We start from the raw sequence: 27656 nt of genomic DNA, 5'->3' as shown, positions 1-27656 counted from the left end.
GAGCAACAGTAATACAAGTCATACATAGCCCCATAGGGTCACTCCAGTGACCTGAGAACTTGCCAGTGCAGCTGGGAAAGTGGCCCCAGAGAGGGTATTGCATCAGCACTTTTTCCTGGCCTCTCCTTTGCCCTAATCTTTACCTCATTCTATTAGTTATGATACTTACTTTTTAGCAGATATATAAATACGTCTATGTGTGTGTGTGCATGTATGGATGTGTATATGTGTATGTATGTATGATATACACACGTGTATATATAACTTGCTGTATTGAACTTGATAAAAACTATCCCCTTTTCCAGCCCATATATGTATAGATACATGTATATGTGTGTGTGTACACACACACACACACACATATATATAAATAAATTGAACTTGATCAAGGCTTCTATCTCCTTTTCCAATCCTGTCATTTTCATCAAGTTACCTCAGATTCTTGTCAAATTGAAGCAGTCATTTTTCCCTTTTCCACTTTTGTGGCTCTGCTAATGCCATTTCCACAATCTTGGCTACTCACCCTACCATCTCCAGCTGTTAAAACCCTCCCCATTTTTCAAAGCTCAGTTAGAGGCTATCTCTCTGTTCAATCCAGCCATAAGTGTCTTCTCCCTTCCTTTGAATGGAGGTGTTCTGTAGCTCTTGGGCATTTTTCATGGACTGCATTGCATTGTGTTTATTTGTGTATAGATCAGTCAATTACCAAGCATTTATTAATCACCTGCCATGTACAGTGCTAGCCAACAGGAATACAAATGCAAAAGTGAGACAAACTCTGCCCTCAAAGAGCTTACATTCTATATGGGGAATACAACATACAGGGGCAAGTAGTGGCTGTGCAATTGAGCTTTGATAATCGAGTATAGGGGCAGCTAGGTGGCACAGTGGATAGAGCACCGGCCCTGGATTCAGGAGGACCTGAGTTCAAATCCAGTCTCAGACACTTGACACTTACTAGCTGTGTGACCCTGGGCAAGTCACTTAACCCCAATCGCCTCACTAAAAAATTTTAAATTAAAATAAAAAAATTTTAAAAAGATAATCAAGTATAGCCAAATAACAGTAAATTGTCAAACCCCTTCTAGATGCAATGGTAGTATTAATTTGATTATTATAAATTATAATAATTATTCAACATTATTATTTGATTATTATCATAATTGTTGTTATTATTCCTAAGTCAAGAGTAAGACTCTGCATAGATCCTGGTGTCCTGGTGCATGGCTGAATGAGATGCAAAGCATGATCAGGAACTCACTTAACTACACATAGAAGGTTGAGTTTTCAATCAGTCATCTAATAATTAGGATAGTTCAGCCTCAGGGCAGAGTCCCAAAGCTGAGGAAATCATCCCCATTGAAGTGAGGAATATACTCCAAAGCGTTTGGACTAGAATGTGGTTGTCCCTGGTAGAGAGACAAGAGGCAGAAGAAATGGTGAATTTCCCACACTGTACATCACTAGATGGGATGTGTGTATTGTTAAGGAATGTCAAGGGGTCCCCAGAACTTGTCTTTCCGAGCTGCCATATTCTCCAGAAACACTGTACCCGGAGTATGTAGGAGGCCCTGAATGTGTCTAAGATAAAGGCCCCTGAGCTGACCTAATGTGCTTTTTTGCATCCCAGCTAGACTCCCTTTGTGTCCTTGGGAGTCAACAGGTGCCAGTAAGTCTGCACTGGGCTGAGATAAGCAGACAATCCTATCTTCATGGTCTAGCAGTTCCCAAGGGAAAAGAACATGGATTTTCCCTTTGCCTTGCTCCTCCCCTTCAGCAAAGGCTTTGTCCTTTTCTCACCTTTACTGCACCTTTTTCCCCTCTCCACCCCTTTATGTGGAGATTTGTGTTTCTTCCTCCTTTCTTTATAAATATAAATATAATATATTTATAAATACAAATATAATGTTATAAATATGCAGACTTCTGTATGGATTGTGAACTCTTTGGTTTCTGCATGCATGTTCATTATTGTTGTAATAAGCTTAGTTTTCATGTGAGTTTCATGAAGTTATGATTGCATGTTGACAATATCTTTTTTTTTTTGTGGGGTAATGAGGGTTAAGTGACTTGCCCAGGGCAAGTTAGTGTCATGTGTCATGTGTCACGTGTCATGTGTCTGAGGCCAGATTTGAACTCAGGTTCTCCTGAATCCAGGGCTGGTGCTTTATCCACATTGTGCCACCTAGCTGCCCCAACAACATCTTTTTAAAGTTTCTTAAAGACAAGAAATGTATGTTTATCGCAATACCTACCACTACCTCTCATGTAAGTAAGTGTTTGATGGATATTTGTAGAAGGCAGAAATGCAGAGGAAGGCAGGAAGAAAAACAGGAAGGAAGAAGGGAGGGAATAAATGCCAAGTTCAATGAAGTTTGAGAAATAATTATACTTTATAATAAATATAGTTATATAGGCATAAACCAAGATTGAGTTCTGGAAACCACACATGGAAATGATTACCTTATAAATAGTAAAGACATCAAGAATCCTTTTTAAACAGTCAACAGATTTTGAAGGTAGAAAAGGACTCTGGTATTATCTCACAGTCATGGAAGTGGCTGGAGAGCTAGCCAACTAGCTCTCGGTCTTCATGTAAACTAGAAGATAGGCTGTTTCTCCCCTAAGAAGAAGGAATAGAGGAAAAAAATTTAATCAGGTAATACAAAAGTTTGGAAGGGATCATCTGGTGTTAGTAGCAAGCCATTTCCTAAGCATTATTTTTGTGTATTTTAATACACCAATCAAAGGAGTACTTTTTCCTCCCTTGTTATTTTCATCTTTGGGCAATATACCCTACATCTAAAATGGCACCCAGAATCATCCACTCAAAAAGAAAAAAAGCTCTCTCTACTCCCCAATTTAATGTTAAATTATTCTCTCACATCCACCCATGCAATGGGCACTCAAGAATTTATCTGGTCCCTAAATAATAAAGAATATGTCCTACTCTAGGATGTAGAGTACAAAGAGAGACTTTCAATATGTATTAATAGGTCACTTTTTTAATTACGTAGCAACTAATAAAAGAGAGATAACTAGTGGGACAGAGGTTAAATCTTTGCATGTTTTATTAAAATAGCAAATTGACAACTACAACCCATTATTTGAGTTTTCTTTTGTCAACTTTTTAGAATACATAAAAGGAAGGACAGAAGAGGGATATGGTTCCTAGCCCAGTGTTGTTGCTCAAACAACTCCGGTTCCTGACACTGTTAACACCAAGGGTCTTAATGGAACCTCAAGTCTTTTTGGTACAATTGATAAAATAAATATTTCTCTTACCAACATAGATAATAGTTCCCATAAGTCCTTTTGATATCTTCCCATGTTGCCTACAGGAACACAGACAGTCAATATTTATTAAATGCCCAAAGCATGGTCCTATGCAACACAGGCTTGCTCATTCCCACCGTATTCACCACTAATGACCCCAAGACCCTTGAACATCTAATAATAAGATGTCCTATCTGCAAAGACACCTTTGACTCTGTCTATATAGCAATTTGCTTAGTCTCTTGAATATATATCTGAATATATATCTGAATATATCTGAATCTGTGGTTCTTCGCTTCAATTAGTATTCATGTAATATAAAACTTTGTCACAACTTCTTTTGACCTCCCCCAAAATGTATCAAAGGTCATGGACAATGAATCTAAATCTTCAAATCTTTGGAAATGACCCCTAATAGATAAATTCAGCAGAGGGGCCTTTCTGAGGAAAGAAGAGATTCAAATTTTAAAAGATTCCCAAGCCACAAGAGATCCTTCCGAAGCCGACCCAAAACTTTTTATTTTTTTGGCATTAGGAGCCCATTTCATATTGGTTCTATTGCGTCATTATGTTCTAATTCCAATTAAAATGATATGGATCGGGCGGCTAGGTGGCGCAGTGGATAAAGCACTGGCCTTGGATTCAGGAGTACCTGAGTTCAAATCCGGCCTCAGACACTTGACTTACTAGCTGTGTGACCCTGGGCAAGTCACTTAACCCCCATTGCCCAGCAAAAAAACAACAAAACAAAAAAAACTGTAAAAAAAATGATATGGATCTTCTGAAAGTGTGGTCGACCTAGTGTAGGAAGCCAAATTCCTCACCAAGCAGACACTGGAGTCATTAAAGCAGAACCATTTGCCATCAGCCGGATTACAGATATAGGCGCAGTAATGTCCACAGTTGGCTGTCCCCATGTGAGCAACCACAGCAAAAAGCTCATACTGCTGGGAAGGAAGGAAATAAAGCACAACACCTAAGAATGACACTTTGAGGCAATTTTCTATAGGACACATAGAAGGGCTATACAATTGGTAAAAATTGGCTTGTTGATTTATACCATGCTCTTCCATATGGTTTAGTAGCACTTATCTCTTAGAATTACAGTAAGCATAAAATGAGATATATAATATATATCATATAAAGCATATTATAAATAATATAATACAGGAAAAGCAAATAAACTGACCCAAACCTTAAAGCACTACAGTAATGTTAGTTAGCTACTACTGGTGTTGTTGTTGTTGTTGTTATTAATATTCTGCTGTTAAGGAGCCTGGTACTAGGAGATAGCTGTAGTAACTTAAAAGTCCAGTCACGTTTTCACAGTTTCTAGTTGCATCTATAATCCAGACATAACTATAATAGAAAGAGTATTAGGTTTGGAGTACGACATTGGGCAAGTCACTTAACTTCTGGAGATATTGGTTTCTCTTCATCTGTAAAATAGTGTTGAATGGGCTGAATGATCTCAAAAATGCATACCGAAACGGGCAGCTAGGTGGCACAGTGGATAGAGCACTGGTGCTGGATTCAAGAGGACCTCAGTTCAAATCCAGCCTCAGACACTTGACACTTACTAGCTGTGTGACCCTGGGCAAGTCACGTAACCCCAATTGTCTCACACACAAAAAAATGCAAAACAAAAACAAAAACAAAACAAAACAAATGCATACTGGCTCTAAAGCTATGTTTCTATGGTCATCTTTCTCAAAGAAATGGAGAGTATCTTCTTAGAAGTAGCTTAGAAGGAGTAGGACTGAGAAAGAGAAATTCTTCCTATGTACAAGTGTACCAGCACCAATCAAAGAGCATATTAACTGCAACATGTGAATCCAGGAATAATACCAAGCAGCCAACAGGCTTTTTGACCACTGCCTGTCCTAATTACTACAAGCAGCTAGGTGGTACCATAGTGCGTAGGGCTCTGGAGTTAGGGAAATCTGAGTTCAAATCATACCTTACTTGCTCTGTGACCCCTGGCAAGTCACTTAACTGCTGTCTGCTTCAGTGTCTTCAACTATAAAATGGGAATCATTATAGCCCTGATCTTGCAGGGTTGTTGTGAGAATTAGGAATATAGGAATATAGACCAAGGCAGATGCTCAAAGGTGTCCTCTCTGAAAGAATGGGTCACTTCTTTTTTTTTTTTTTTTTAGGCAATGGGTGTTAAGTGACTTGCCCAGGGTCACACAGCTAGTAAGTGTCAAGTGTCTGAGGCCGGATTTGAACTCAGGTACTCCTGAATCCAGGGCCGGTGCTTTAACCACTGCGCCATCTAGCTGCCCCTGGGTCACTTCTTTTTCATACAGGCTTCTAGATCTTCAGGGTTCTTCAATCCAGAGACTCAAATGTATAGGAGAAAAGAATTACTTCTCTAAGTGGGGTTAGCACTATCTCCTACCTGTCCTTCAGAGTCCAAACATTGTTGTTCTGCTGGAAGGACCTGACTGAAATCCAGGCTTCTGGGAAAATGCAGGGGGTGGATGATCTTCTCAGTCTTTGAGAAATTCTTGGAAGAGAACCGCATGAGGTGGAACATCAGCGTTGGGGGCAAGTGCCTTACCTTCATGGTCTGAGAAACATGAAGACCAAGAAGAGTGAAAATCCATACTATTAGAGGAAGACGGTACCAGGATTAAAAGTCAGCCAGCATGAGAGTGCTGGACTTCCTCTTACAGATTGACTTTGGGAGGAAGAATCGGGATTGGTGCAAGGGTCATCTGTGTTGTCACAAGCTAGCTTGTACTTTTTGCATTTTAGAAGATCAATATTAGCTTTCCACAGCAAGAATTCTACCCAACTACATAAACCCCAATGCAAGCAACATTGAATATTTGATGGAGGTAGCCAACCTTCAAGAGATTGTCCTTTTGGAGCTCCTTTCTTTTGAGAATGAAGTGCTCTGATGAGCTGTGAGCACAACTGTCAGAACCCCTGTTTCAATTTTTGATATTGACATTGTCCCCCTGCCCTCATCATGGGTTCAGACTTAGGTCAGGGTCTAGGGCCCAAGACGGAATGAACTCAGGGATCTTGAGAGATTATAGGGGGGCAGCTAGGTGGCACAGTGGATAGAGCACCAGCCTTGGAGTCAGGAGTACCTGAGTTCAAATCCGGCCTCAGAAACTTAAAACTTACTGGCTATGTGACCCTGGGCAAGTCACTTACCCCAATTGCCTCACAAACCAAAAAAAAAAAGAGCGAGAGCAAGAGAGAGAGAGAGAGAGAGAGAGAGAGAGAGAGAGAGAGAGAGCGAGATTATAGGGACAAAAGGGCAATATTGGAATAACAAAAAGTCTGATGGAAGGACCAGGCCCTCCCACAGGGCTAATTACCTGTTCCCAATAAGTCAACTCCCACAGTTCTCACAGAAACACTTGTTTTCGCCTGAGTAACTTCTTGGGCTGCCAAAAAACAATGTAGAGAATCCTCCTGGCCCAGAAGACACAAAGGAAGTAACAGTGTCAGATAAGCACTTAATAGTCTTGGCTCATCAGTTCTTTCTTCTTCCTCACAATTACCCAGGCCCCTTCAACTTTAACCTGAGATATTCACCAAATAGCTTTGGGATGTAAGGGAAGATATCCTCTCCTACCACACTCCTTTTTTTAATGGACAATCATATTAAACATATTTCTGCATTAGTCATGCTGTGAAAGAAGAATCAGAACAAAAGGGGAAAACCTCAAAAAAGAAAAAAAAGTAGAAACAGATAGTTTAATCTGCATCTAGATTCCAACATTTCTTTTTAATGAATTTGGAGAGCATTTCTCCATCATGAGTCCTTTGGAATTATTTGGACATTGTATTGCTGAGAAGAGTCAAGTCTATCACAGTTGATCATCACACAATGTTGATGATACTGTGTACAATGGTCTCCTGGTTCTGCTCATCTCACTTAGCATCAGTTCATGCAAGTCCTTCCAGGTTTCTTTGAAATCTGCCTGCTCATCATTTCTTAGAGCACAATAGTATTCCATTACATTCATATACCATAACTTGTTCAGGCATTCCTCAATTGATGGACATCACCTCAATTTCCAATTCCTTGCCACACACACTCCTTTCATAACAATATGGGTTCTCTTTTTTGTAGTAGCAAAAAACTGGGGGGAAAAGATGTCTACTAGTTGAGAAAAGGCAGAACAAATTGAGGTACATGAATATGATGAAACATCACTGCACTATAAGAACCGATAAATATAAAGAATTCAGAGAATGATGGGAAGACATATGAACTAATGCAGAGTAAAGTAAGAAGAACCAGGAGAACCATATACATATTGACAGCATAAATGGAAAGAACAAAAAATTGAACTATAACACTATATAATGTTAAAAACCAATATTAGCCCTAAAAATAGATTAAAAAGTAAACTTGTTACTTTCTTTAAGAAGTGGGGACTATGAGTATGGAACAATGCACACACACAACCAGACTTGATTGTTGCATCAGTTAATTTTTACTAAACTACTTCTTTTTTCTCTTTTTTATTTAGTGGGAGAAAGAGAAAATATATTTGGAAGTGAAGGCAGTAAAAAATAAAAGATACTGACTTCTGGTTAAGATAGTGACATGAATTGTCCAGAAGAGCCCAGATCACCCATAAATATCTTGGCAAAGTTCTAAATGGGCACCAGATTAAATAATTATTAAAATGACCAAAGGAAAATACCAATAAGCTCCTCAATTTATTCCAGATCATAAAGCACAATATAAATATAAATTATTATCATTCCTTATACACCAATGAGTATCGTGTTTGTGCTCTGTCAGCCAACCATGATTTTTAAAATAGAGAATGTGAAAGAACAGAAAGAAGAGATTTGTATTAGGGGAAGAAATTAATTGGAAGGGAAGAAGAAAGGTGGAGATTAAAGGTAATAACAAAAAGGAAAAATAATCAAGAATGACTAAAAGGCAAATAGTTTAGCCAAATCTAATAGAAGAATCCTGGGTAATATTAACATGTAAACAAGCAAAAAAGAGGCATACTGAAATGGAAGGCCATCCACCTATATAAATCTAAGATGGTGGTTATCAAGGATAACCAAAGGTTAAATGAGTAACTCAGATTTCCCAAGGTCAGCTGCATCAAGTACTATTAAGACATATAGTAGGAAATGCTATGATTGGAAGCTATGCACATTTTATCCTAAGCACAGCCCTGAAGCCTATAGTGAGAAAAGTCTAGGAAAGCTGATTGTGATAGATGTGAGAGGGATAAGGGCTATGACCCTCCACCGAGATGGAAAGTGCCCCCCCCCCTTCGGCCTACTGATTGATCTCAAGGTCTTAAAGCCCCTTTAAAGCCCCCTATTTCTCTTTCTGTTTTTTCTCTAGCAGAGAGGCAATAACGGGAAGCTACTATCCCCCTTTCTAAATAGGCATATCAACTTAAAAATTGCTTCATAGGGTCTTCACCGAGACATTATGTAGATATGATAAATTGTTGCTGAAACAGGAAATTTTGCAAAATAACCTATGGCTGAACCCCTGAGGTTGGGGCACTCTGACCCAGGAGAGAGATTTATTGCTGAACATATAGTATTAACCTAATTACCGCATTTTACTTAAAATAGATGTCTGTAAAGAGTATAAAAACTGCTTGGTTTTCCTAATCTCGGTGTGTCACACCTCCTGGTTGTCCCAGTGAGTGTGGTACCTTTCTTTCAAAAGAAATAAAATCAGTGCTTCGGCCTCCTTTCTCCTCGAGTCTCGATTACAGGGGTCAGTGGGTGTACTTCCCATCCCACTCAGATGCACAAGGAAGAAATAAAACTAGAATGAGATGAGCCTGTAGAAAGAGAAGGCTAAGGGATACCTGAATAAATCTTAAAAAACTAATAAGGGGTTACCAAAACAGAGAAGATAACCAGTTCTATATTTCTAGTGAGAACCAAGCCAGAAAAGAACTTTAAAGAGTCATGAGGAATGTTCAATAGATAGAAATGAGGCATTTCTTAACAGCAAAATTTGCTGGATACTAAGAATAATGAACAAGGGAAACACTAATTTCCATTGGAGTTATTCAAAAAAATTTTTAAGACAGAATCATTTTGTCTTAAGGAAGAAGGATAGACAAGATGGCCTCTCAAAAGTCTCTTCTGGTTTCTACAAGAATATTAAATGACTCACCTAAAGAAAGTACATGCATAGTCAATAGGAACATAGGACACTGGCCATGCCAAAGTTGGAACAGAAAATTTTCCAAGAGAAACACTCACCAGGGTTTTCAGAGGTTTTGAGTCAGTATCAAAAAGAGGGAGGGAAAGGGTCAACATGCTGCTATCCCTCTCACTCTTCACGTTGCAATCAAGGCAAACCAGGGAGTCTTCAATGTGATGGTCTACAAGGCTTTCAGCCTCTCTGACTGCAAAAGAAAGAGACATTTAGCAGAGCTCAAGCAATAATAGAATGCTTATCTTCTCTATTTCTACCTTCTACTTCTTTTTCATCTTCCCAAACAGTCCCTTAATTTTTGCCCTTTCTTTTTCTCTTCCCCTTACCCCTGATGAAACAATAAACTTCTCAGAGCAAGGACTGTGTTTTCCTTGTTCCAACACTTGATAAACTATAAATACTGCCCCCTTCACATTGCCTTTCATCCATTCAATTAGTAAAAATTTAGTTAAGTCCCCTTACAAGAAGCAAGATATTAGAACTAATGAACTTAGAGAACTACGCCCTTCTAAACCAGCTCTTCCCCTCCTTTTCTTCCCCTTCTTCCTTTCTCTTACCTTCTACAGGAAGCCCTTTCCCATTCCTCCTTAATTCTAGTGCTTTCCCTCTGTTGATCTCTAATTCATCTTGTATCTAGCTTGCTCATACATAGTTGTTTGCATGTTCTCTCTCCCATTAGATTGGAAGCTCCTCAAGAGCAAGCACTGTCTTTTGCTTTTCTTTATGTCTCCAGTACTTGGCATGGTAACTGGGAATAGTAAGTGTTTAATAATATTTATTTATTGGCTGAATGATTCCTAGAATAAGGCGATTTTACTTTTTTTTTAATTCTAATTCCTTACCAGCTCTGAGTCTGTAATTTGGCTCTGAATCAAGTTCCAGAGGGTCAGGAAAAGTTGGGCAGCATCATGCTGGACAAACACTTCCAAAAGAGACAAAAAGGCATATCAGTTGTCTAACAGCTGTCTCGTGTCCTTCCCTTACTTCTCACTCCTTCTGGTCTCCATCTGGGAAGCTGCTTGTACAGGACATCTTTCTGACATCTGCTTTCACAAAAACTGCAACTCATTGACCTAAAGTTGGAGTACCAGCTCCATTCCCAATCACAGAATCTCAGAGTTGGAGATGACTTCTATAATCCAAGCCATATAGAAACCCTTCCTGCACATCCCTGGAAGATGATATGCAGCCTCCACTTGAAAACCTCAAGTGAGGGATAACCCACCAACCTCCCAAATCTCCTTTGGGATTGCTGAAAGTGAAGTCTTCTCTACATCTTGTCTTTTTTTTTTTTTACAGGCTAAATATTTTCAGTTTATTTTTATTCAGTTTTATTATTCAGCTCTATGTATGCTCCATTTTTGGGTTTTTTGTTTTTGTTTTGTGTGGGACAATGGGGGTTAAGTGACTTTCCCAAGGTCACACAGCTAGTAAGTGTCAAGTGTCTGAGGCCGGTTTTGAACTCAGGTACTCCTGAATCCAGGGCTGGTGCTTTAATCCACTGAGCCACCTAGCTGCCCCCCTATATGCTCCATTTTGTCAATGTCCTTCCTAAAAGGTGGGACCCAGAGCAGGACACAATACCTCAGGGAATAGTTTATTGGACAAATCGGAGTTGTTCTATCCCTTTGTTCTCTTAGTTGCTCTCCTCTGGAAGCTCTCTAGCTTATCAATCTCATTCCTATAATTGTACTTCAGCTATAGTCTGACTAGACCAAAGAATCATAAAATCACAAAATTTGAGACTTGGAGGTCCACTATAATCTAGTACAAATTATACCCCATGGTGGCAGTGAGGTGGTGCAGTAGATAAAGCACCAGCCCTGGATTCAGGAAGACCTGAGTTCAAAACCGGCCTCAGACATTTGACACTTACTAGCTGTGTGACCCTGGGCAAGTCACTTAACCCTCATTACCCCACCAAAAAAAACCCCCAAAACAGCACACACACACCAAACAGACAAAAAATAACAACAACAACAAAAAAGCAATTCATACCCCAAAGGAATCCCCAGTCTAACACAATAAGAACGAGAATAAAAATAAGAATAACAATGGCTAAATTAATATACTACTTTAAAGTTTGCAAAATACTTTATATTATTGCATTTGGGCCTCACAACAACTCTGTGAGATAGGTGCTGATTTTATAGATGAAGAAACTCAGGCTGAATGAGGTTCCCTGACTTGTCCAGGGTCACACAGATAGGAAGTACCTGGTCAAGGTGACTTGAATCCCTCAAGCACAGAGAAGTGTTCTTTTGGTATCACTTATTTGGAGGGTCCATTGTCTGTTAGTATTGTTTTTATTCTGTGGCATAGTGGATGGAAAGCTTGCCCTGAAACCAAGAAGATCTGGGGCCACATCCCAGCTCTGACAAATACTGGCTGTGTGATTCTGGGAAGGTCGCTTAGCGCTCTGGGAAACCCCCCCAAGATTGCTGTAAGTTGCAGAAAAGATGCCAAGCTGCACTGGTAAATGGAGTCCCCTCAGCAGGACATTGCCTAGGCCCATGAGATCACAGGGGCCTATCTTCTGTCCATTTCCAGTGAAAAGGTGGTTCTCCTTGGTAGAGATAGTACAGAGCCTCTAACTCCTGGATGCTGTGATTTTCATGCCCAAATCACCCTAAATGGCTCCTATAGTTACCTTTACACACATGCGCACAAACACCCATCCTCACCCCTTCTGGCTATGACAACAGTGCCACAGCCAAAAGATTTCCTTACATGGAATGTTACAGTTTTGCAGACAGGATGCCAACTCCACAGGCCGTACTGCTCTCAACCGGCTGTCTTGCATCTTCTCCATGAGCAGAAGAAGCTGGTAGGGGAGGCATGTCTTCCGCTCCTCCAGATCCCTAGGCATTGTGATCCTGAAAAAGCAGAGGTGTCCATGTCAGGGTTCCTGGAACAGATCAGCTCAAAAGAGTGCTTATTCAACAAGGAAACAAGGAAAGAGACAATCATTTCCTCACCACCATCCCCATCCCATACCCTACCTTGCTATTACACCAAAAGCCAAACCCAAGAATAAGAGTGGACAGTCATGCCATTCTGAGAGTCTAGAGTCACTATTAACATCTCCGCAAGATTCATGTAAGCCAAATTGTAGGTTTTCTATGAGAATTAGAGAATCACACCCCTGAACCTAGAAACTAGGGAAAAACAATTCAAAACAGAAACAAGTAGCTCCACACCCATTTCTCAGAACCTGGATAGAAGAGGAAAGCAGAAGAAAGAAGTGGTTCATTTCATGGCTGCCACATAATGGCTGAACTGTGATCTTTACCCTCTGGACATGGCAGGATAAAGTTTTCAGGAAACAGACTATCCCAGTCTGGTCAGTTTTAAGCAAGTAACCTTTCCAGCTGTGCAGCCAATCAAAGAAGGCCACTCCCACCCATGTGGTAGGGGACCTAGGGAGCCTTTGTGTTAAAAGATCTAGGCATGCCTGAGCCAGCCCGGGGCAACTAGGTGGTACCAAGTCCAGAGTCACAAAGGCTCATCTTTCTGAGTTCAAATCTGGCCTCAGACATTTGCTAGCTGTGTGACCCTGTTTGTCTCAGTTTCCGCATCTGTTAGACCTGACATGGAAATGGTAAACCACCCCAGTAACTTTGCCAAGAAAACCCCAAATGGTGTCGCAACTAATAGGACATGGCTGAATCGACTAAACAATAACCAAGCCAAGCCCCAGTACATCAGTAAAAGGAAAAGTAATTAATTAACAATGAAGCAATCAAGAAAAAGCTCTTGTAGAAAACTTTTGTTCCCCTCCTCCAGTTCTCTAGGCAGATGATCTTGAATAAGCAGAGGAGCCACTTATTGTGAGAGTTCCTGGAAGAGACCAGCTCAAAAGAATGCAGCAATACAATAATCCAAGACCATCCCAAAGGGCTAGTGATGAAGTACATGATCTCGCTCCAGAGAAAGAACTGATAATGATGGAACACAGACTGAAGCATGCTATTTTTCACTTGCTTTCTTTCTTTTTCTTTTATTCACGTTTTCTTATACAAAATGACTAATATGGTACTGTTTTACATAATTGCACATATATAGCCTATATCTGATTGCTTACTGCCTCAAGGAGGGGGGAGGGGAAAAAGAAAGGAGAGAGAAAATTTGGAACTCAAAACTTTAAATAAAAATGTTTATGATTAAATAAAAAAAATTGATTTTAAAAAAAGAATGCAACAAGTAGACAGACAAAATCATCTCATAACCACCACTACTCCCTACTCTGATTATCAGTGGTTAAATGAAATTGAGGTTCAGTAGACTAGTCCTACAGTTGAGGGAAAACTATGATGGGTGTTGGGACATAGGCAGAGGGCCTGTGTACCTCAAAGGCCCTTAAGGGTACCAGAGAATCCTAGGGTAGAGGTGAAATGTGACACACTGGGCCTTCAGGAAATGGGGGCCAAGGTAGCCTGCATTACGTTGATATTTTATTTATTACAATTTGTTTTGTATTTTCTTAACAACATCCATGTTATGTATTCCAGTAGGACATTAAAGGACAGGAATGTTTCACTAGGAGCGGAGGGAAGGTTATGGGAAGAAGTGAGGGAAAAGGAAGAGAACAGGCATTGATGTAGCATATATATAGCACCTACTATGTGCCCTGCACTGTGCTGAGTGCTTTTACAAATATTATCTTATTTGATACAACAACCCTGGGAGGTAGGTGCTACTATTATCTCCATTTTATAGTTGAGGAAACTGAAGCACACAGTTTAGTGACTTGCCCAGGGTCACATAGCTAGTAAGTACTCGAGGACAAACTTCCTAACTCCAGGCCCAACACTCTATCCACTGTGCCACCTAGCTGCCTCTAAGCCCATAATAGATATTTAGTGGATGTTTGTTAAATTGAAGTAAATTGAACTGAGTAGTCCAAACTGATAAATAGGGACAGCATCAAGCACTTGGAAGAAAGAAGCAGAAGAAGGGAAGTGATTACTTGGGTGTTCTTGAAATTGAGAAATCGAGTTATAGGAAGGAATGATGGATCTGGAGTTAGCGGCCCTGGATTCGAATATTGGTTCTATTACTCCTTACCTGTATGACTTTGAGCTAGATAAAACTCTAATATCCCTTCTATTTTTTTTTTTTAGTGAGGCAATTGGGGTTAAGTGACTTGCCCAGGGCCACATACTAAGTGTTAAGTGTCTGAGACTAGACTTAAACTCAGATCCTCCTGACTCCAAGGCCGGTACTCTATTCACTGCGGCACCTAGCTGCCCCTCCCTTCTAGTTTTAAATCTAATATCCTAAGAGAAGTAGATGGAACAAAAAGATAGATGTTGAACCATTCTACACCTGGGTCTCTGGTTGAATGGACCCTCTTCCAGCAGCTAGAGACCTGGCTAGGCAATGAGAGAAGAGGCCAATGAAGTAGAAGCTCCCAGAGGGCAGATGCTTTTGTTTATGTGTGTCTGTATCCTTGGAGCTGACTGAGCACAGTCCTGGCACATGCTGCTTAATAAATGTTTATCTAATTCAGGAGACACCCACACACCCCCAGCCCATCAGGAATAATTGAAATTTTCCTGGAAACATCAAAGAAAAGGCAAATTTATAATTTACCATTCTCAGCCAAAAGAACAGATGAACTACCCAGTTAAAGATCTCACCTCTTCAAGATTTTGGTAAAATTCAGGTTCATGATGAACACCTGCAGCAAAGAGTTGAGGCAACAAGTCTGTCCGAGGTTGTACAAACCAACAGGGCCTGAAACACGGCAGAGACCGAAAAGAATAAAAACCAGCAAGATGAGAGCAGGAAGGGATGCATTCAAATCCACAGCTCTTTACTGAGCAGTAACTGCAAACAGGGCACTGCTACACACTGTAAGGGGGACTGTGCAGTCAAGTGGAGGATAAAATCATAGACATTGAAAAGGTAAGTAACCATGAGAGGAGAGATATCACAAGGAGTGTGTGATTAACAGTTTAACAAATTGTACGAAAAATAATTGCTAGGAGAACAAGGGAGAAAGAAAAAGGATATTTATGGGGGAAATGAGGCAGGTCATAGTTGGACATTCCATTCTACATCTGCTGCTTCACCTGGTTTCAGAACAAGATGCCCCCATGCCTTTTACCTTCTGATATTCCCCCACCCATCCTGCCTCCTTTTGTATCCCGTCTCCCCCTATTTGATTGTAAACTCCTTAAGGTCAGGAACTTTTTTTTTTTTTTTTTTGCGGGGCAATGGGGGTTAAGTGACTTGCCCAGGGTCACACAGCTAGTAATTGTCAAGTGTAGGAACTTTCTTTTATAGTAGTTGTGTCACCAACACTTAGCTCAGTTCCAGACACTCAGTAGGCACTTCATATTTATTGGATTGGATATTGGGCTAGGACTGGGTCTCCCTGCCCCTTTTGCAATTCTCACCTATAAGACTAGAGAAGAACAGGCCAAACTTTGGGTAAAACAAACGGGATCACAACCTGCCTTAGGTGTGGGTGTCCGTTTCCTTTGAAAATATCCATTTCTTACGGCATAATAATATTTCCTCTTATGCCTGTACCACAATTTGTTAATAGTTTGGATTTCTTCCTTTGAAAAACTGTTCTTATCCTTTTATCTACTGGAGATGGCTTTTAGTCTTATAAATTTGAATCAGTTCCTTATATATCTTAGAAAGGAGACCTTTAGCTGTGAAATTGTTGCAAAGATTTTTCCTATTTACCTGCGTCCCTTCTAACTGTTACTATATTAGATTTATTTGTGTAAGAAAACTTTTAAATTTCATATAATCAAAACTTTCCATTTTATCTTCTGCCTTCATTCATTCTCTTGAATTCTGCCACTATCCATAGAACTAAAAGGCAAGTTCTTCATCGCTATTCTAATTTGTTTATGATGTAGCTTTTTATATATATTGTATATCCATTTGGAGCTTATCTTGGTATATGGTGCGAGGTATTGGCCTAATTTCTACCATACGGTTTCTGTACGGTTTCCCCAATAGTTTTTGTCAAATAATGGGTCGTTCCCCCAGTAACAGGGGTTTTTGGTTTTATCAAACACTATGCTAGTGTGTTTGGTTGCTTCCATATGTTGATTACCTAATCTATTTCACTGATAGACCCCCCCCCCCCCCCCCCCCCCCGCACACACCTTTTTAAACTAGCACCAAATCATTTTAATGATTATGCTTTCTCATACAGTTTGTGATCTGGTACTAAAAAGTTAAGCAGAATATGTCTTATTCTCCCTTGAAGGCAAGGGCTATATTTTATATTTTTATATTCCCACTGGTGTTTTGCACATATCAAGCATTCAGGAAGAAAGACTGTCCCTAAGACCTAAGCCCTGATTTAATTTAACACATCACTTAGAGGAAGGTAGATGCTGAAAGAGAAGAGAAGGGGAAAGAAAGATGGGAGAACTCTAGTGACAAACTCTATTTCTCAGTTTTACCCACCATTGGAGCTATGTAGGAGTAACAGAAAAAAAAAATACATTTACCTTGTGGGACTCCAAGCCAGTCTTTTTTTTTTTTTTTTGCGGGGCAATGGGGTTAAGTGACTTGCCCAGGGTCACACAGCTAGTATGTGTCAAGTGTCTGAGGCCGGATTTGAACTCAGGTACTCCTGAATCCAGGGCCGGTGCTTTATCCACTGTGCCACCTAGCTGCCCCTAAGCCAGTCTTCTAATGGAATTACATATATCACAAGGATAAAAGATGTTAGAACATAACAACAACAACAACAATAATAGGCTAGGATTTACTACACACTGGGTACTGTGCTAGGTTCTTTTCAAATATTCTCAGCTTGGGGCAGCTAGGTGGCACAGTGGATAGATAAAGCACTGGCCCTGGATTCAGGAGTACCTGAGTTCAAATCTGGCCTCAGACACTTGACACTTACTAGCTGTGTGACCCTGGGCAAGTCACTTAACCCCCACTGCCTTGCAAAAAACAAAAAACAAATATTCTCAGCTTCCTGGATACTCTTCCTATCCTCAACTCATAAGCTAGAAGGGGATTTGATTTTCTAAAATCTTAGAAATACAGGAACTTTCTGACTTACTCTCTCAAACTGTAGAGGCAGGCAGAGGGATGGATAAGGATTCTGGAGACCATTTTTGATATGCCACTAACATACTGGGAAAGTTACTAAACCTACCCCCAGTCCCAGTTTCCTCATTTATAAAATAAGAAGGTTGTAACTAATCTTCTGCAAGGGCCCTTCCAGCTCTCTGATTAGAATCTTTGATTCTAAACTCCCTTTTCACATGACCTTGAGATCACCACATTCTATATCTTGATGATTGTTGAGGAAATATTATCAGCATTGATTTCAGTATTTCTACTTCAAAGGCTTTAAGAGAAGACAGAACAAGAGGTGCCAAACTATTGATCACAGGTTGTTAAAATTATGAGAGCTTTACTGAAAGCCCAGGATTGGCATATTGCAACAATTTCTACTGAAGAGGGGGCAATATGAACAGGAATAATCACCTTTATGGCTATCTCCAGGATTGTAGAGGTACCCTGTTTTCTTCTTCATGGTAGACCTTTATCCCAAGAAGATTTGTCTCCAAGCTCAGAGATTCCACTTGTTCTGCTTCTCAGGTTCTATTCAAAAGATAACTTGTCCATTAATAACCATTAGGAGTGGCTCCCAAACCACCAATAAGTCCCAGAAAGCCTGCCCTTAATAGAGTACAGTTCATAGGAGCCCTCAATGGCATTGTCTCTGTGAAACATAAACCAGGTAGAAGGGGTAGGGAAGGAATGAGGAGGCAAGCCCTAAAAACATGATCCTCTGTCATGATCACCTAATGGTGGTGCCATCAATATTTTAAAATTAAGTCCTGAATTCTGATAAACCTTAACCAGACCTTAGAGACCTCATAAAAGTGCAGGGCTGAATAACAAAATACGATGAGGGGAAGCAGGGCTTCTGATCAAATTAAGAAGCTTTTCTACCATAACCTGGTATAAAAGAGTTACAAAAACAGGGTATAAACATCCAGCAAGGTCATGTAGGGGATAGACTTCTCGACCTCGAGTCAGGAAGACCTGAGTTAAAATCCAGCTTCAGATGCTTATTAGCTGTGTGACTCTGGGCAAGTTACTTAACTCCTGTCTGCTTCAATGTCCTCATCTGAAAAATGGGGATAATAATAGTACCTACCTCCTAGGGTTGTCTTGAGGATAAAATGAGATAAATAAATAAAATGAGATAAAATGAGGCTTTTCAAACCTGAAAGTACTAGGTGTTGTTATTATTACTTCTAATACCACTACAAGGTATTGGGCATTAGATGAAAGTGACTAGCTGAGACTCAGCTACACCTCATGGTGGCCTATAAAAGACAGGTTGCAGGGGGCAGCTAGGTGGCGCAGTAGGTAAAGCACCAGTCCTGGATTCAGGAGGACCTGAGTTCAAATTCAGCCTCAGACGCTTGACACTTACTAGCTGTGTGACCCTGGGCAAGTCACTTAAGCCTCATTGCCCTGCCAAAAACAAAACAAAAACAAAAACAAACAAACAAAAAACAGGTTAGTCCCATTCTGAGTTCTGAGGAAAGAGTCAAGAAGAGAACCATCTCTAGAGGAAGAAGCTACTTCTTGAGGTTTTGCTTGCTCCTCCAGCAAAGTGTGTGCATATGGAGTGAGGGGAAGGAGTTCTCCATTTCACCTCCTCCACCATCAACAGTTGTCTTACAATAGAAGTACATCAGGAGCAGCTAGGTGGCACAGTGGATAAAGCACCGGTCCTGGATTCAGGAGGACCTGAGTTCAAATTTGACCTCAGACACTTGACACTTACTAGCAGTGTAACCCTGGGCTTAACCCTAATTGCCCCGCAAAAAAAAAAAATTTTTAATTAAAAAAAAATGTTTAATTAAAAAAATAGAAGTATATTGCCAAAAGAGACATTCACTTCCATGCTGCTTGACAGGGACATTATTTCTTGAAGTAACCCAAGAGGAATTGAGTTGTAGAGTTGAATAGAGATGCACTGTACTGGGTAAGTTAAAGAGCTGAGTTCTACTCTGTTCCTTTATGGGAGGAAAAAACCCCCAGCTATCCCAATACTTGCATTTCTGTTAATTCGATAGAAAAGTAGTGACCTTGCTTTTTTATTTTATTGCTTGTGGGACAGAAATACTTTTCCTAGTTTGGGCTGAAAGCATAAAGAGTCAACATGCTCCTAAAATCTCCTTTTTTGACTGTATTTATTCTGCCCAAATTAAAATTTTCTTCTCCTCCTTCCCCACTCCAGCATTCAAAAATAATTTACTGTAAAAAGGACCATCAAAAAAAAAAGGATCATCAAAATTACTCCTGCAAAGCCAGTGTTGCCTTCTAATATAAGACATGTATGAGACAAGTAAGGAAGCTTTACTTGATGCTCAGCCTCTACTTATGCGACAGTGCCACCTAGTGGAATAAGCCAAAAAGAAACTATAATAAATATTTCTATAACACTTTCAGGGTTTACAAACATTTTCTTCACAATAACTCTGTGAATTATATAGTGCTGGTATGAATAACCTTATTTTACAGATGAAAAAACATGGGCTCGAACTGGCAAACTGACTTGCTTCAAGTTACACAAATAGCATGAGTTATCTAGGCCTAGAACAATCAATTAACAAATATCTATTAGGGCTTATTCTCTGCCCAGCTACTGTGCAGAGGAGGAGCAGTGAAAAGACGGAAAGCTTTGTGGGGTGGATGGATTATGGCACATTACAAACAAGGAATTACATCAAAGACGCGAATAACCAAAACCCTGTGTAGAGAGGTCAAGGGATTACCAACTAATATATACATTTGTGTTCTGATGATATCAAGAAAAAGGGAAATTAGCTCACATAAAAGTGGTGAGAAAAAGCTTTTCCAGTAGAGGGGAAGATGGCAGAGTGGGGAATGGACAATATAAACCTTACTCTCATGAGAATCAGCTCAAAGAGGGAATAACATGCATATTTACATGAATTGAAAATGAATGCGAGCAGAATCAGAACATTCTACATAGTAACTGCAATATTGCATGATGATCAGTTTAATGACTTAGCTATTCTCAGCAATACGGTGATCTAAGACAGTTCTGAAGGGCTCAGAATGTAAAATGCTATATCCTCCAGAGAAAAAGCTGATGGAGTCTGAGTGCAGATTAAAGCATAGTTTTAAAATTTTATTTTTCTTGGTGTTTTTTTTTGGGGGGGGAGGGGTCTGTGTTTTCTTTCACAACATGACTAATATGGAAATATGTTTTGCATGAATTGCTTGCCTTCTCAATAAGAGGGAAGGAGAGAGGGAATTTGGAATTCAAAATTTTCAAAAACTAATGTTAAATGTTGTTTTTGTTTACAATTGGAAAAAATTACATATTTTTAAAAGAAATTTTTAAAAATAAAAAGTGAGGGAAACCTCTAACACACTGGGTGGATCCTCATGTTGAACTTATGGAAAGACATGACCAAGCATTACACAGGATAGGCAAGCATGGACTATAATCTACATAGATGCTAGGAATACTACATCAATGAATCACAGATCCATTTAAATATTTGCATACTGCACAAAAGCTACAACAATGTAAATGGAAAGAACAATTGCAAAATGATCAAAGCTGAGTGTTACAAAATTATAATGATGAAACTTGGGCCCAAAGAAGAGATATGAGAGAGCACTTTTCCCTGCTTCTTTGTAGAGCTGGGAGATTAGAGGTAAGAAACACTACATATAATGTCAGACTTTTGTGATATGTTGTTTAGGGGGTTGTTTGTTTTTTTTGTGAGGTAATTGGGGTTAAGTGACTTGCCAAGGGTCATACAGCTAATAAATGTCAAGTGTCTGAGGCTGGATTTGAACTCAGGTCCTCCTGAATCTAGGGCCGGTGCTCTATCTACTGTGCCACCTAGCTGCCCCTGTTTAGGTTTTTTTTTTTTTAAATGAGGCAATTGGGGTTAAGTGACTTGCCCAGGGTCACACAGCTAGTAAGTGTTAAGTGTCTGAGGCTGGATTTGAAATCAGGTACTCCTGATTCCAGGGCTGGTGCTCTATCCACTGCGCCACCTAGCTGCCCACCCCTGTTTAGGTTTTTTAAAAAATAAATTTGTATTTATTTATTTGGGGTCTTTATCACCTGTCTCCCCATGTCCTTCCTTCTCTCTCCTCCTAAGGAACCATCCCATATAACAAAGTTTCTGTTTTTCTAAGAAAAAAAAAAAAAGCAAAATTGGTCAATAATTTTTTAAGTGTACAATGTTCCACATTCATTTTTTCCTTCCACCCCCAATCTGTGCAAAGGACTGGGAGGTGGTATCTTCTCACATTTCTTCTATGCAACCAACTTTGTAAGTTCATATTCATTTTCTATTGTTATTATTGTTTTTTTCCATCAACATTGCTATAGTCTGGGGCAGCTAGGTGGCACAATGGATAAAGCATCAGCCCTGGATTCAGGAGGACCTGAGTTCAAATCTGACCTCAGACACTTGACACTTACTAGCTGTGTGACCCTGGGCAAGTCACTTAACCCTCATTGCCCTGCAAAAAAAACAAAACAAAACATTGCTGTAGTCACTGTGTATATTTTCTTGACTCTGCTCACTTCATTTTATAACTGTTCATCTGAGGTCTTTCCATGCTTATTGGCATTTATCATATTTATCGTTTCTTCTATCACCGTAACATTTTATTACATTCATGTACCACAATTTGTCCAGCCATTCCCCAGTCAATGGGCATGTACCCTGTTTCCAGTTCTTTGCTACCACAAAATGTGCTGCTATGAATATTTTATTGTCAGGATCCCTATGCCAAGAACCACTCCTTTTTATTCCTCTCTTTCTACTCTTAGGAGACACCCTGTTTTCCAGAGCTAAGTCCCAGAAAGCAAGCTGTGGTCTGAGCTTGGCATAATAACAATCCTTTATGTTCACCCTCTGGAAGAACTCATCGGTAGCAAAACCCCAGAATTGTTTCACACCAGGCCCAGGTTGTTCCTGAGCTTCAGAACCTGCAGTATCCATGTTCTGGTCATGAAGCCCTGCTGTAAACCAAACATGTCTCATTGTTGCTCATAGTCAGGGCTATAGCTCACCATGTATTGAGATTTGCACACACCAAACAGATCTCTTCCTAGAGGAAGCCCCCAGCACATGCATGTAGTTTCCCTCCTCCAAAGGAAAAAAGAAAGCTTTTTTCTTATGACCACTGTTAGCTCTTTGTTTTTGTTTGTTTGTTTGTTCGTTTCGGAGTTACCTGTGGTTGTGATAGCTTGTGTGAGTTTGGTATTTTCAGAGTTAATAGCAGTTGCATAACCTCTGTGACTCTTTGGTCATTTGTTTTCAGAGTTGACAAGTATATACGGGGACTTCTTTCTCATCAATGACCACCTTGGGGCATATATCTAGCAGTAAAATCCCTGGGTCAAAGAATATGGACATTTTAGCTACTTGTTTGCATAATTTCAAATTAACCTTCCCAAATGGTTCTACCAATTCACAGCTCCACCAACAATTCATTAATTCTCTTATCTGAGAAATTTAATATAAAATTACTGGTTTTCCCCATGTCACTGCTTCCCTACTTATCTTAGATGTATTGATTTTGTTTATACAGAAGCTTTTCAATTTCACATAATGCAGAATTATCTATTTTATCTTTCCTTTGTTTAAGAAAACATCTCATGGTCACGGTCATTAGTGTTAATAAACTTTTTCCTGTTCATCTTTTTTGATCTTTGTTAAAGAAAATGGTTCTCTGAAAGGTGAAGAGGAATAGATTGTGCTACTATAAGCAATGGAAAAAACAAAAACATCAATAAAAATTATTTTAAAAAAGGTTTGAGTATTGAATTGAGTGGAGACTTTTTCTATGACCCAAAAGCATTCACTTCCAAAGAATTCCCCTAAGTATCTATTTGTAATTGAGGCAAAAGGGGAGTTCCTCAGGAAGTCTTGGGGTACTTCCTACAGAGCTGAGCCTTCACCTTGGCCCCTTTCAGTTGAGCCTTTTCTCAGGATGCTTCCTAAAGGATGCATGACCAGAGGTTACTACTTGGTCCCCATAGTCTCTGTCAACTGGGGAATATGTCAAAGATGACTGACATCTGTGCAGGAAGAATTGCTCAGTTCAATATGGAGCTTTATATTCCAAAAGCTCTCCCTTGGACTTCTGGCAGGGTTTGAGGGGATTGTCACCTGAAACTCAGGGGGCACCTCTCTCCCATGAAGAGGCTCTTGTTTTAGACTTCTATAGACCAGGTTCAAACTTGGTCGAACCTGAAACCCCAAAGGGAGGAAATAAGCTTTTTCTTGCATTCAAAGACTCATTGTGCCTCCATCCTAAAGTCCCAGGAAAACTTCATGAAGCTTGGGTTTAGCTGTTAAGGTACCTTCTAAAAAAGTTATTCAATGTACAAAGGATATATGAAGCTATTTCCTCCACTATAAAAGAAATGCTTTTAACAAAAGACTCATAAGCATTTATTGGCAAATACTGAAAACATAAAACAATAAGCCTTCAATCCTAATGTACCTTCCCAGGAGCAGGAAGACTCTCAGGATACTTTGAGTTTTGCTAAACAGATTTTACTTTCACCTCAGTCTGCACTATCTGGGCAGTAACTCAAAATCCAGGTCTTCTGGTCAGCCAGAGCATGCCTCATTCTCCTGGCAATGGTATCATTCCTTCTGAGATATAGCTGCAGAATCTACTTCCTGGTACCAGCCAGCACCCAAGGACTTCCAACTTCTAGAACATGTGAGGTTGCCTCCAACACTAGCAATATCCTGATTTTGGCCACCTGTGCTCAGGAAGAGAAATAAAGCAGAAGATTCAACTAGGGATTGTCTCAGGCTCATCGTTATAGATACAGTGTATAAACACTTATACTCACTATCATGTGCACATAGCTACAATAGCTTCCACTGGATGGGGGAAGGGCATAGAAATCACCATGGGGTTTGGGAGATGTAAGAGACAGACAATCTCTGGCTTCATTTTTTTTTCCCCTTTGGTGAGGCAATTGGGGTTAAGTGACTTGCCCAGGGTCACACAGCTAGTAAGTGTTAAGTGTCTGAGGCCGGATTTGAACTCAGGTACTCTTGACTCCAGGGCCGGTGCTCTATCCACTTCGCCACCTAGCCGCCCCTCTGGCTTCATTTTTAAGATCTTTTTTTTTTTTTCAGGGCTATGGGGGATTAAATGACTTGCCCAGGGTCACATAGCCAGTAAGTGTCAAGTGTCTGAGGCCGGACTTGAACTCAGGTACTCCTGAATCCAGGGCCGGTGCTTTATCCACTGCATCACTTAGCTGCCCCCTCATTTTTAAGATCTATTAAAAAGGAGGCTTCCTAGATCAGACACCAATCCTTTTTGTCACAGTACAGTCCCCCACCCCACCCCACCCCCTCATGTGGACCAAGGGACCAACAAGAATCATGTATGCTCTTTAACAAGTAACATGTAAGGGGCCAGGGTATTGGTTCCCCTAAATACCCTATTACATATCAGTCAGCCAAGGTCTTCTTTCCTTAGCTTAGGTCACACAAGAAGTGATAGGACCTGGATTCACACCTTGATCTTTTAGGTTTAAATCCAGTCTAATTTCCACCCTGCCACTTCAACTAAAGTCTTTTTTTTTAATCGATAGATACTAGTTCTACTTTCTCCAAATGAAACATGATAATTTTTCAAGAATAGCTAGACCTACTTAATAAATAAATAAATAAAGGTAAATAAACATCTTTTCCTATTTTAAACCTCATATCCGTACTCTAGGAGAGGCATTGCAGAGTACTGGGCTTGGAGTAAAAAAAATCTGGGTTCAAATCCCAATTCTGACATTTACGAAATGTATGATCCCCATGTGACTAAGGAAAGCCCCTACAATTTATTCATGAAATCATAGAGGATTTCACAAATTTCCCATAAGACAAAATAAGAGGTCCTTTCCCTGGCTATAATGAAGCACAAGACAGCTTTAGGAGGGACAAAAGCAGCAAGAGCACTCTTTCTGTAAAAGTGTTTACACATCCTATTTTCTAACATAGAAAGGGTTGTGGAAAAACTCTTTTTAATAGCTTTGATGGTACAGTCCTGTACCTGATGCTTTTCATGCACAAGAGTCATGTTTCTAGACCATCCTGTGAAATTGTTCATATACATGGTACTTATATTATGTAATGAAAAAGGCCTGGATATGAAATCTGAAAAGGCTGGGCTATAACATTTGCTATCTGTGAGATTGTGGAAAAGCGATCGCCTCTCTAAACCTCAACTTCCGCATCCACAGAATGGGAACAAAAATATTTATACTTCCTACCTCATAGGTTTGTTGTTTTTTTTTTTTAATTTTTTTGTTGTTGTTTGTTTTGCGGGGCAATGGGGATTAAGTGATTTGCCCAGGGTCACACAGCCAGTAAGTGTTAAGTGTCTGAGGCCAGATTTTAACTCAGGAACTCCTGAATCCAGGGCTAGTGCTTTATCCACTGCACCACCTAGCCTCCCCTCCTCATAGGTTTGTTGTGAGGAAAGTGCTTTGTAACCCTGAAAGCAGTACAGATATGTGAACTATTTTCATTATACAGTTTATACTCTATGCTGACTTCCTCATAAGGCAACAGTATGGATGCCAGAAGTCAAAATGTCTTTATGAACGACTATTATGTGATCGGTTAATCAGGATATGAGCATTTTAGCATAATACTCTTAATAAATCCTTGAGTCTATTTAAGATGTGTAGAAAATACCATTGTTATGATTATATCATTTCTAGTCCTTTCTTGAATTACTAGCTAAATGATTAAATGCTAACCTGAATAAAAGATGCTAAGATTTCTAGCACCACCCTGGATTTATTTTGTAGTTAATTTTCATTACTATGGTTTTCCTGTTTGCTATTATCATTATAAACAAGTTAAATAGTAGATGTGCTTATATATGTCAGAATCCAATTATTTTGAGGAAACTAAATTTTAAAATCCAGTTTCTTCCCCCCCCCCAAAAAAAAAACAAAAGCAGCTCAGAAACTACTAAAAATATGAGGCAAAGCTTTTGAAAAAAAAAGGAAAATTTTAAGAGAATCAGAATGTGTTAAATTTGTAACAAATTACCCAACTTATCCAGAAAATTCAATTAATAAAAACCAGGGGTCCCAGAACTATCTCTGCAAATTAAGGGGTTGCCTGAATTCTCTACGACCCTGCTCAATTCTTGGACCAGCTTTCTCTGTGCCAAAGGCAGAAGTTGAGCCCAGATATTCGTGAAATAGCTTTCTAGCTACCACTCTTCTCTATTTTATAAGAATAAGTAAATACAATTTTTAAACCTTTGTCATAAATAGATGAAGGCAAAAATATTTATTTATCTGGCTAAACATCCTCTTTTTCTATAAATTAATCAAAACACCTGTATTAAGCATCTGCTACTTGCCAGGTACTATGTTAAGTGCCGGGGATACAAAATAAGCAAAAGGCAGTACTAGGCTCTCAAGAAATTCACAATCTATCTTTGAGTGGGGAAAGTCTTTGTTTCTTCATATAGTGTATTTCCTATAAAGTCGCTATCGTCAGTATCTCATATAACTCATAAATAACTCATATTTTTGCGTGTGGGTTTTTTGAATTTCATTTTTCCCAGGCAGAATTTTTCAAAGAAAACATTTCTTAGGTCTAAAATATCAAGATAATGCATGCAAAAATTAATTATTTGTAAATCACCATAAAAAAGAAACCTTTACCCATCCAAATGATTGCAGGTGCTGAAAAACCTTGAAGTGACTTCGGATGTGTCAAATTCACTCCACAGACTTTGGGGGCGGGAGAGGGGGAGTGATTCTTCAACTTAGCCCTGCTAGAGACCAAGTTAGTATAGGTAATATGAGGGACGTCCACTTACTCACTGCAGGCAGTAAACCGTAGCGAGGAGCATCCGCAAGACAGGCTCTAGTTCTGAAGTAGTGGAGGAGTCTCCTGAGCACCTGTCAGGAAAGCGTTCTGCTTTCATCTGTGCCTTTCTTGCGTATATTCTGCAGCTTTTCTACAGAGGGCAACTGTGAGCTCAGTTGAGTTTTGATTTCCCCCAGAATGGAAAGTGAAACTCAACAGGCTGCCGAGGCACTGTCCCTCAGCCTTCCTAGGCCAGCGTGGAAGCAAAATTTCTTCCCGCTGAGAAGCAGGAGAGCCAGGTAAATTGTTGTCTT

At 39.7% G+C, this 27656-nt stretch overlaps 1 protein-coding gene across 1 annotated transcript; it reads right to left on the bottom strand.

The window, feature by feature from the left end:
• Nucleotides 1-2374: 2374 nt before the first annotated feature.
• USP18 (ubiquitin specific peptidase 18) lies at nt 2375-27451 on the bottom strand. Its single transcript, XM_043965341.1, is given in 14 exon segments — nt 2375-2623; nt 3286-3335; nt 4101-4223; nt 5681-5851; nt 6615-6634; nt 6637-6685; nt 6688-6711; nt 9508-9620; nt 9623-9653; nt 10306-10385; nt 12194-12339; nt 15106-15202; nt 17945-18061; nt 27353-27451. Coding segments are annotated over 13 exon segments (999 nt in total). The 5' UTR covers nt 17994-18061; nt 27353-27451; the 3' UTR covers nt 2375-2577.
• Nucleotides 27452-27656: the final 205 nt, after the last annotated feature.

This window comes from Dromiciops gliroides, chromosome 5 (genome assembly GCF_019393635.1).
Source record: "Dromiciops gliroides isolate mDroGli1 chromosome 5, mDroGli1.pri, whole genome shotgun sequence".
Lineage (NCBI taxonomy): Eukaryota > Metazoa > Chordata > Mammalia > Microbiotheria > Microbiotheriidae > Dromiciops > Dromiciops gliroides.
This window is presented reverse-complemented; position numbering and strand designations above follow the sequence as displayed.